Here is a 12,134-nt window from a genome sequence, read left to right on the forward strand (position 1 = left end):
GCCCGCGTGTAGGGTTAACTAGTGTTCGTGTACCTGTTCATCTATTATTACGACGTCTAATACCAATCAATTAGCTTGCGTTTCCCATGCGTTTGACGCGTTAATTGGAACTCGCTTCGGTTAACCACCACCCGCCCAACATTGGTCAATATATTTGTACTTCTTCGTTGCTTTTATCCAAATACAATGTTGCTTTTTCTTTGTAAGATTATGGTATTTCCACTTACCGCTTATCCTTTGAACTTGCTTTTGTCCACTGCCGCGTATAGTGGAAAGAACAAATAATAAGAAAAGTAAAACTACCACGTAAGATTACGTTTAATAAATTTGTTCGCCTAAATCGCTTAAATTAGCCTCGTTCTGCGATAGCGCAACAGAAATTGGACGTGAATCATGCCTCAGTCCGGTCATCTTTCATCGTCCATTTTTCATCTAAACGGTCTACAGAGGAATTTGCGATTGGCAATACGGCTGTACATTTTATCTCTTATTATCGAGTTTCTAGATTTTTAAGTCGAGTGGAATCGCGAACTTGGCAATTATTCAAATGATATCCGGCCTCTGTTTGTTTTATTGCGATTAGAAAGGTAACATATGGGTTACGTCGTTTGCGTAACTTGCTCGATTTATTACCTTTTCGTTTTGCACGTGCATTGGATCGTCATCAATTTTGCAATTGCGTTAATTTATTAAATCAGTCGGCCTGTTGCTCGAAATTGCGTTAAGATAATATTTCCTTTGCAATTTCCTTTTTTCTCTGGTTAATTCGCATTGTTCGATCGAGTAAAAGTTGATTCCAAGGATTTCCTTAACTTCTTCTTCACCTATGCTTGAACAGTAATATTAGGTTGTCCGAAAAGTTTCTGTCGTTTTATAAGGAAATAATAGACGCGCGATGTTTGTCGTTTTATATTAGTTTATTGAATTATGCACGAACATAATAATAGAAATATAACGAAATAGATCATACCTAATTCAATAAAATAATATAAAACAGAAATTGTCGTTCATCTACTATCATCTTATGAAACAAAAGAGACTTTCCCGACAACCTAATATCACCTACGCCGTATACCATCGAATGGAAATTTTGCCAAATATCGCGGGCTATCAACGAGCCACGTGAATCGTCGAAAAGTGTCTCGAATATCCGTAAAGCTTAGCGCGCGAGATCGTTCGCACGAGAACTCGTGGAAATCGTTCGACGTTTCGTTTGATAATTATATCAGATTGTTCTGGTGGATGAAGACAAGTCGAGTCGTATCGAAGAGGAAGCGAAGGAAAACGCAAATAAAACATTGCGAATGCGGGAAACACAGGCTGACGTAACTCGCGCATGAATAACGCGTATCTCTCGGGGCTAGTTCGCTCCGTGGTCAGGAATGCTGCTCGCGAGCCGAGTAATTACGAGGAAGTAATCACCGGCGTGGCGCGATTAACCGGCCGGCGCAGGTGAATCGGGGGAAAGTGGGAATCGCGTGCCGCTCAAAAATCCAAACTTTCTCCCGAGAATCGAATATGACAGTCCGGTTGTCATTGCTAAGAAATGTCCTATTGGACAAATTGTAAAATGTAAATAAATAAATAAAAAAAAAAAAATTGCTAAGAATTATTATAGTATGATAGATTACGATGTGTTGTTGGTAACGAGAGTCAAGCAATATGTACGTAGATTGAGAAAAGAGTGTTTGCTTTCTAAAATCCGGTAATTTTATAATACGTGTAAATTTTGAGTATGACATTTCATCTTATGGGAGTACGTTGATCTTGTTGCAGACGATGAGGCTGACTAAACGTATAGACGAGGTCAGGTTGCTCGAGTCACGTAAGAGCGCCCGACTGGCTGATCAGGATACAGATTTCGCTAGACTCGCCGATATGGCTGGTGATCGTAAGCGGGCGTCTTCCCACTCCATTGATGTACCACATGTGATTGGGTAAGTCTCTAATTGGTCCCATTTATTCACTTTGTTTATATCAATTTCATATCACGCGAACCGTGCCTGCGAATTTCAAATTCGAGTCATAAACTGAGTTAGAACAGTCATTCGGATAATGGTAATTCACAGAAAAGATGTCTTATAATCTTCTTAATATTTTGACAATTAATTTCCTCTTTCGCAAAACCTCCTATTCTCTCTGTTCCTTTCATCTTTTTTTTTTTTTAATATTTATTAAAATTACAATCATTCCTTTCATCTTCGCAACGATCCTTTCGCGAGCCAACTAACTCAAAACCAATATCTGTAGATCTCCTATCACTCTCAAGAATTCGCAATTCCCATTCCCAAAATCCAATGGATCACCGCTAGCTACACCCTTCCGTTAGAACATTAACCGTCAAATCGTAAGTATAATTCAACTCTTGCAATCCATCGACCTTAACTCGACTAATTCCTATCGAACGAGATACGACATAAGATTCATTTGCTTTGCTTTAATTTTACCAATTGATACGCTTCGAGCATCATTGGTATTTTTGGACGTAAAAGTACAAAGTGATCCACGATCATTAAGGAATTTCGAAAAATTGCTTTTAAAGCAAAGAAACGAAAATTGCAACGTGACCGCGAGAAGATCGTGAAGACGATATACGTCTATTGTCGTAACCGAACGCGAAATTCTCCCTTCGAAAAATTCTGGATGTTCGTTCGGACCCTTCCACGCTAGATTAGCGTGGGTTCGTGTGAGCCTGCGTGCACGCACACGTAGACACATACCACACCTATACATACGTATATACAGGGTGAGTCGTGCAAAGAGCAACGGTTAGACATTTTTGGCGGTATCGGTAACGTGGAAAAATATCGGCAAACGAAGTTAAAGTTCTTTAAGGGAACAATTTTTTAGGGTGAAGAAGATTTCAAGATCGCTGTCCTAAAAATTTTTTTTTTATTTATTTATTTATTTATTTATTTGCATTTTACAATTTGTCCAGTAGGACATTTGGTAAAATATTATAGCTTAGTGGTATAATAATATAACATGTGGATGGCTACCCCCAGTGGGATACCATCTTCGAATTTGATTGATTTATTTCTTTAGTGTGGTGAGTGTTTGTATGTTAGATTATGTCCTCCTAAAAAATTGATCACGAAAATACATAGCTACAACCATATTAGAAACCGCGTGAATGTGTATGCGAACGAATTCAATGAAATATTCAAAATCATTCAAGAATACAGGTGAGAAAAAAGCAATCAAAAAATACATGTATACGTTCAATTCACATGTTCTTCGTATATTTTTGATTATGTTAATATTTCAGAGAAATTGTAGTCGTTCAATTACGTTTAGAATATATTAGGTTGTCCCAAAAGTTGCTTTCGTTTTATAAGGAAGTAGTAGATGCAGAACATTTTTTGTTTTATATTATTTTATTGAACTACGTTAGATCCGGTTTATTCTATTACTACAAAATGGATCGTACATAAATCCATGAAAGAATATAAAATAAAAAATGTTGTGCATCTATTATTTCACTTATGAAACGAAAGAAACTTTTGCGGCAACTTAATACATTACGCTTATGCACATTTAAATCTGTACAAAAAGGTTCGCGAAAGAATCAGCGATTTAAAAATCTTCCGAATGTTTTCGCATAGCGTAGAAATATCAGGCTTCGTAAAACACCTCGGCTTTACTAGCGAACAATTTTTTATATCGTGCATTCACGTTCTTGAGAATAAACTTTAAACAACGATCAATCGCCTAATAGGTTTCAACCTCGTCTAATAACACTTTCCGGCGTTTTTAATATTCTCTGAAAGATTCTATCGTGGTGCTTTGCGTGCCTCACCCTGTATACGAGCGTGCATGTCCCCATATTCGATCTGTGTGTGCGTGTTCCGCCTAAAAATCGAAGGTATCTCTCCGGCTAGTTCGAAAAAGGCTGCGCGCACCCACACGTTGCACCAGGGGAGCGTTAAAAGGCGTCTGGTTGCCAATCGTTAGACCGTGAACGCACCCTCGCCGGACACCTGTCCCTCGCCTTTCCACCGCACGCAGTCGTCCAAGTGCTTTCGGCTCTCACCCTCGTGAAACGTCCCGGAATCCGATCCAACCGTCGCGATTTGGCCAGAGGGGAACGCGTTTCGTGGGATCGACGAGCGCGGAATTTCTACGGAGGCGGGCGAGAGCTTTGACCTTTACGAGGGGCGGGGATTTTGTCTAGCAGGGTATGTTGTCCTGTTTTTAGGTTCGTTCGTCTGATGATTTCGAGAACTCGAACAACTCGTCAGTTGTAGGATTTTCCTGTTCAATGATTTCGAGAAGCTACGCGGTCGATGACTGGGCGGATCGAACGATGATTTAAAAAATTCCAGCGTTTCACAGGTTTCGTCTTGACACGGAGCTGACATTGGTGAAAATTTTGTTTCTTTTTTTTTTATTTATTTATTTACATTTTACAATTTATCCAGTAGGACATTTGGTAAAATATTATAGCTTAATGGTATAATAATATAACATGTGGATGGCTACTCCCAGTGGGATACCTTCTTCGAATTTGATTGATTTATTTCTTTAGTGTGGTGAGTGAGATTTTCGATTAAATTTCTTAGATCCATTTAGAAACGTGCTTAGGAATCTTAAAGAGAGAGTTCGGATTATTTCGTCGTAAGCAAATAGCAAGCGTGACAAATTCTTGAAAATGTTACTTTCCTTCGCGTCCCTTGCCAACCGGTAAATCAGCGAGTATTTATACCAAGCTAATGAAAACTTTATTTCTGGCTGCTGTTATAGGTCACCGATGAACCTAGACTTAAGTTTTTATGTCCCCATAAAAATGGAAATAAAATAAATATATGACTTCATGAAGGAAAGCTACCAAAAACAATATACGACGACATAAAGCAAATTCTTTTTAACAATGTTTTCCGACCCTTAAGAGACTCAAGGGTATTAAACCGCGCATCCTTTCAGGTGTCTCGTCCCGTATACGAAGGTAGCCGAAACTGTACAGTTACTTAGTTAGAAGTGTAGCGGTAGATTTTATGATTTAGGACCGAGAACTGTGAAATAACAAGTCACGTTGTAGCGTTACAAAACCGTAATTTCATTTTTATGGCGTGGTACGACCGCCATGAGACAACTTAGTTCGTTGAAACCTCTTTGACTGCACTTCGTAGGGGGATATATCTGTCCGGCAAGACTTTTAAAGACTGAATAATGAACGTTGAATTGTTTCCTTGCCCGTGCAATTTCACGACGCGACGCATGCTCGAAGGTAAGAAGAGTTTGTCTGCAACACAAGGGGTTGAATATTAATGCACTCGTAGGTCCTTTAGATAAGCTCTCTTCTCCCGATAAAAAATAGGCTGAACGATGGAAAAAAGTTGAAACGGATGCTTGAAAAGAATTATACTTACATATCGTTGCGACGGTCGTCTTCCCTCATGGTAATTTATTTGCGGTATTCTATTTTATAATAAAGAACGATGCATGTACGTGTGCTCGGTACAATGTTGCGGAAACGTCTCATGGTCCTCTTGTATTTGATCGATATCCCGGAAATGGTTGACTGATTCAGTTCCTGCCGTGATGCACGTAGGCTTTGACGTTCCACATTCCATACTATGCCCGGTTATACATACATGTTATTAGCACAGTTAATGTCGACTTCTATCGAGATTGAAACATGACTACGCACCTTCGTTTCATTTTCGCCTTCAAACAACCTTCATCATAATAATTTGCACGCGGTATATTTCGATAACATGATATTAACAACAACGGTATTTGTTTTTTCCACGACGCAACCGTCATCTTCGAATCATAAAAACAAGCCAATACTCGTACACCTATCGCGCTTTCAAATGACAACAGCAGCCCGAGTTTGAACTGTCTGTCACAGCGCAGGTCGTTATCGCATCAAATCCTATTAACATCCTCGTAAGAATCCGTCAACCGTGTCCAATCAAAAAAATAGGAAGCGACGTATTCCCCGAAATCTAGCCTCTCGTCGAGAAGTTTCAAAACTCGCATCTTTCCACCCACCCGTGTCTAGATATCTCTCATCTTTTTCGGCCGCGCAGTTTCTCCTTCTCGCTCTGTTTGTCTGTCTGCTTGTCTGTGTGTCTGTCTCTTTCTCTCTGTCTCTCTCTTTCTCTCTCCTCACCGCCATAATCGTCTCCCCTCAGCAAGAAGGGTAGAACGGCAGTTTCACGATGCCAACGACCTCGGTGTCGACTTTTCCTTCTTTTACCTTTTTTTCTTCCCCCCATTGGACGAAGTCGTGCACGACCGAGGCCTCGAACATCCTCCTCACAAAGGACGACTTCGACCAGAGGAGGGATACCGAGAAGGGAAGAGGGGTGAAGGTGCAACGTCCGGTAGCTGAGGGCGAAGCCACGCAGGTAGACGGCCTGCGTCGGTGTTTTCGGCCGAGGTTGTCGCACCTGGCCCTGGCACGACCTGCCCCACGTGAAAGGAGAGGTCACACACACCACGGCCTCTCTCGCGAGAGAAATCGAATGCCTTTCCAGTCTCGATGGTGTATCGATGACGAAAGCGCACGCGGGGCCCCTCGGCTACCGGCTTTAACGAGACCTTGCGTCGCGGCCAAGGATCTCGCGCGAAATTCATCACCGGTGACTGGCCTCTCGAGGCTGAACCAACCGGGCTCCTTCGAGCTGATTCTCGTTGCTTTTGTTTTGCTGCTCGCTGTTCGACGTGCGTACAAGACATTGGGCCTGACGCATCAACATAGCGATGGTGTTTCTAGTCGATCGAAGCTTTTTGCTTAATTCTCTAAACACGGCCGTCGTCGATAGACGACGAACTAACAATTTCGCCAAGCTAACTGTCGTCGTTTTATAGATTGTGATATTGTATTCGAGTTTAGAGAGAACGATTTATGAGAATATACATGTACTTAATGGGTCAAAGGGATAACTACTAGCAGAGGTTACGAGGTTATTAGATTATTAGGTTATTAGGTTATTAGGTCTTCGATTTAGGTGGAATTTTCCATACTCTTCCGACATTCTATCTTCGGTCAAATACCCGATATTTTCCTCCTGTGCTAGCGTTTCTTGATATTTCTTTACAAACGAGGATGATTTTGAAAAATTCCATTGTCGTAATCGCATTTATAAACTTCGAAACAGATCAGTTCCTGTTAATCGTTTCTTTCATCGAGAAAGTGTGGTAGAATGCAACGAAAATATTCCGTGACTGAATTAAAATTCCCCGTAGACCGACCTACCCTTCTCCGTTCACAATAACGTCATCCTCGAAAATTCCTTTCACTCGAACTATTCCTAACAAGAAGCAACTTTATGATGCATGGCTTCTCATCGATAAAATTTTCGAATTACAACGAAGATTGCTCATGGAAGACGAATAACCCGACTCATCCGAAGCTTCTTCTTTTTCTTCTTCTCCTTCTTCTTCTTCTTCTTCTTTCACCGTCTAGCCTCGTTTCGTAGAACGAACGATGGCCCTGTTTGGCCTTTCACACGCAATCATGCACGCGAGGGCATTCTGCTACTCTGTAGCGCAATTGCAACTGCAACTCGACGTTCGTAAATTGAGCAAGATCATGCTCTTCTCTCGTAACGAAACTGCAAGCGATTCTCTTCCAATGGCAACTACTTATTATGCTTTCGTTGGTCACGTGGTTTGCAGGTGATCGTCGAAGCTTTAATTTTAGTTCCGCGTAGTTTGGGTTTCTTTTTTACATTTTATTTTCTGGTTGGCGAATAGAAGTTGAAGAATTTTCTGTTAAGGGAAACGTCGAAACGGAGGAATCATAGTGGCACGTACGAATAGATCGTGATTTTTCTGTAAATGTCGAGTTTCGATCGAATTTCGCGGAATTTTCTATCGCCGCAGTTGAAATTTTATTTCTAGTTCGCTTTTACATTTGTTTAGCGCACACACGCGGTTTTTAATTTCCTGTTCTGACAGCACGATGTAGGAGGGGGAATAACAATGTGACAGGGATAAATTGTGATTTTTATATGAAAATGTTGATCTTTTCGATGGACCGTTCTGTGTTCGGCTATTCACGTTTTTTTAAGAGCTAATATTCGTACGCTACGTTCTTTTCTTAAAGTAACGTTAGTAGCGAAAGAGAATAGGAAGTAACGAATACCGAAAGAAACAGTTGGTAAACCAACACGAGAAGAAGAATTAAAAAATTAGCAGGAATAAATAAAAAATTGTATGGCAGTTGATTAAGACACAGATACAATGTACAAATACCGCTCGAAGCTCCGTCTTAATTATACTCGAGGATAAATGGTAGCTGCTTTTTTTTCACTGTGAAGCCATCACTAACGCGTTCAGGCTTATTAAAAACGTAATACAGATACTCGATCTTTTTTTCACGATGGATCGTTCTGTATTCGCGGCGATTATCATCGTCTTCGGCGTACAATGAGATTCAATTATTCCACGGCTATCGATTGCCCGGCTTTTAATTCATGAATTTCGCGATCTCGCGCTCGGAAGGCAATCCGTTCGCGCTGATTCTCGTTCGACGGCCACGGTTCGCCCGCAATCGCGGTCTTTAGCGCAAACGAGATTAAATTATTCGACGCTTATGCACGTTGTCTGCTTCCTAGTGAACGTTCGCCAATGAATACTTCACTAACCAGATTTTATGGTTTCCTGATTGCCCGCCACAGCGTTCTCCCCCTTAGCTAAGTTATTCCGCCGTTGAAAGTGTTTCAAGTCAACTTTTCGGGAATTTACTCTATTCGTATGGAGTATTTCGTGTATTTCGTATACAACGGAAGCAAGTGACTTTACCAAGCACATGAACTAGTTCGCTACGTTTGTAATCCTTAACTAGTACGATTCTTTAATGTCATACCGACGACATTATGGAAAAGTGTTCGCCCGCGTCGCGATTGTAATTGTCTTCTTGAACGAATGAATGGAGATAGTAGTACTAGTAGTGATAAATTGTAATGGGTGGGTTAGCGTGCTGGAATGTTCGAAGCAATGGATGCTTCGACCAGCTGATCGTCTAATTATACCGAACGGTGTATCTATTTTCTTTGCACCCACGTAGCAGAATTTATAGCTTCTGACAATAAAAGCGAATGAAATCGCCGCCAACCTTTAAAGTCTCGATCCCTGACGACGTTCCTTATTATCAAAAGTATTTATTTTGTTAAACACGGGATGATACGTAGGAAGAGACTATTCCATCATTTAGTAACTTAATCTTTCGAGAGATTCAACGAACAGGGCGTATCAGAGTCGTTCGATTCCCCTCGACAACCTCATTGTATAGCAGAAACCCCGAAATTCTCCAACATCGCCTAAAAATTCTCCCATTCTTCTTCGCCTTACACACGTGCTTCTCGATGACTCGTCGATTTTCCATCGAATGTGACCCAAACTTGAGAATAGCAAAGAGGGTGTGTTAGAGTTTGGTAGTCGAAAGACACGGGCGTAACAACTGAAAGTTTCTGCTGCGGCAACGGGTGCAGTGAGTCAGTAGGTTAGCTTACGTAATTTCGGGTGGCAATCTCTGCGGGCGGGGAGGCGGCCGGCTTTACAGAATTAGGTCGATCAATACCGCGTCGCTATATGGGTCAGGTGCACTACCACGTTCTGTACTCGTATATGCTAGCCTTACCGGTACCTAGCAACCCCTCCCATCCCCCAGGACTACTGCATGTCCCGTTTCGATCGGCCCATTTCCAGTTCCCTTCGAGTTCGCGGTCCGTTGTCCCTTTGATCTGTTCGTTGGTCGCGCGTTAACGCGTTAATTGAGTTCAATCAGCGTCGATCTCGATCCGTCTTCTACTCGCAGTCAAACTGGGTGGTCTCTGGATCGGTCATTCTGTGCCTCGGTTCAGAGATTATTATCGTCGAGGAGCGTATTATACGCGCAGAAAGGGGTCGAAGTATTCATTGGACTTTTCTTATACGTTTGTCAGGTCGATTTAATTCTTTTGCCTATGACTTTCGCGTTATTTCGCCATTATCGTATTTTGCCATCATTTTATCGTAATAAACGATATCGTTACATTTTTGCGCTTACAAGTATGTTTTTAGTTATGAGACTAATCTTTTGTGTCCATAGCTGGACAAAATACCCAAGAAGTAAGAGTTCTCGCAGGTTCTACGATAACACTGGAATAGACTCAACTCGTCTTTGCGATTGCAAGATTCATTATCGAGTCGCTTTCCGCTAATGAATGCTATTTCGTGTTGTTCGTAAAGGCAAGACCACGCTGTGAAGCCACGCTAATTGAAAATAAATGAGTTTCGGCTGTAGAACTGGTCTAAGAATATCATAGAAGAAGGTCCCATGCTGTAAACATACTGAATTGCTTGTTAACACCAATATATTCTGGTCCACACGATGGCAGAAAATTTCTTCGCGGACACTCTAGCTAATGTTCTTTTAATAAATTCGTTATCTTTACTCGAAATACATTTAGCGTACGATTGAAACGTGGTTTAATAACGTTGCAAAATTTCAGGTTGATTACGTTCGATAGTTTCGTTGAAAAACACTTTTTATTAGCTACTTCTCTTTGGTGGGATCGCGTTACTTTAGCCTCTTAATTAGCTTTTATTATTTCGATTTGTCTCGTTTGGAAGAAGCGTCTGTATCTATGTCACGTCCTCTGGGAACCGTACGCCACGTGCTAAGACTCGATGTTATTTCTATCGTGCGACCACCAAACGAATTAGGAAGGTTCTTTCTCTGTTCCAAACGTTCTAAGCTACAAGAAATAGAGTATTCGCATATTCATTCAAGGTACAAGTATAAAACTCGGATATACGTTGCTTGAAACAATTTGAAAATTTATTCTAGAAAATAATAAATTCATGTTACTACAGAATACCATAAGAACCGCCTGTCTCGTCAATTACAATTTTGCGGGCAAAATTGTAGCAAATTCCGTTTGAAATTTCAGTTGCATTTCGATTTGTCAACTTGATAATCTTGATTAGCCAAGTATCTAATTTGTACGTTATTGTAGATAAAGAAAAGTTCTTGACTCTTCAAAGGTCTTGACGTAAAATTTACTTTGCCTTTCCACTGTTCTCCAGGATCATCGTTCGAATTGCTGAGGTTCACTGACCTAGAACAACGCGATGTTCATTGGACTTCCAAAGGAAGTTACCAAAGCTTGAACAGGACGAAGCTAGCAGAAGCTAGAACGAAGTTAGAGTACGAAACTACGATCCTAGCGTGTAACGTGTGCAACTTAGGTATATGCAAGACAAAAGACAAAGAGCACACGAGCGAGTAGCCAAGGTCTCGAACGACAAAATATGCCAACAGGCGTGATCTTGACCTATAGAGCAACGAACAACTGGCAAATGTCATTTTTGTCTCGCGAAACCTTCTTCTCTTCGCGATTTACATCCGAGCTCCGAATATCTCTTCTTTTCTCACGATCCTTCGTTTTCTTTTTTTGATGACAAAACACAGTAGTAGTGGTTTTCAACGCATTCCTCGTGTGTTCAGACAGCGCCAACGACGAACGAAATGACGCAATCAGCCAGGCATTTCGACTGTATTCACTGTTTGCAAATTAGAACTAGGATCGCGTGTACACTATGTAAACACACGTGATTTGCGGAATCTCCGTGTATCGAGTAGTATTTAGAAATTTTTCCTATATTTGTTTTGTCGAGTGGGTAAAGTTGGTTCGATAACATAAGTGGAATTTCCGAAGCTAATTTATTTAGACTGTCGGAACGTTGCAGCAATTCCGAGTACCTTTACTCTTTGGCAGAGTCGTTTATTTTCGTCTATTCTCCTCTTTTCTTCCCTCCTTTGTCGTCAGCTTCATTCTGGAAATTAGCAGTCGCCGTTATATCCACTCTCATCCAATCCTAATGCAAGAATCGCTGTAATTCTGTACAAAAAATCGTCCCAACGAAATAGTCATGAAAATCCTCCTGTGAATTGTCTCGTCGAAGCATCTATTTAGCAAAGCGTTACGGCACAGCCGAATCGGTTGCGCGACCTTCGCTCGCCCGCCAAGGCTCCGATTGTGCAAGGGTTGCGAACGAGACGTCGATGGCTCGTCTAAAGTTGATACCACGCGGATCGCGAGGGTACCGTGCCTGCTCGACGAGGTGAGCGAGACGGAGAGGCGTCCGGGGCGGACGATGGTACACGAGGGTGGTTAAGGTGGCCTAACAAATAG

The 12,134-nt window shown here is 41.4% G+C and overlaps 1 protein-coding gene across 1 annotated transcript in view; it reads left to right on the forward strand.

Annotated features, from left to right (window-relative positions):
* The window catches only part of Glut4EF (Glucose transporter 4 enhancer factor), a 102,004-nt gene that overhangs the window by 35,012 nt on the left and 54,858 nt on the right, over nucleotides 1–12,134 (forward strand). Inside the window, exon 2 of the mRNA XM_033349079.2 lies at nucleotides 1,777–1,937. Coding sequence (XP_033204970.1) covers nucleotides 1,777–1,937 — 161 coding nt within the window. The remainder of the gene's footprint in view (nucleotides 1–1,776; nucleotides 1,938–12,134) is intronic.

Source organism: Bombus vancouverensis, chromosome 3 (genome assembly GCF_051014615.1).
Source record: "Bombus vancouverensis nearcticus chromosome 3, iyBomVanc1_principal, whole genome shotgun sequence".
Classification (NCBI taxonomy): domain Eukaryota; kingdom Metazoa; phylum Arthropoda; class Insecta; order Hymenoptera; family Apidae; genus Bombus; species Bombus vancouverensis.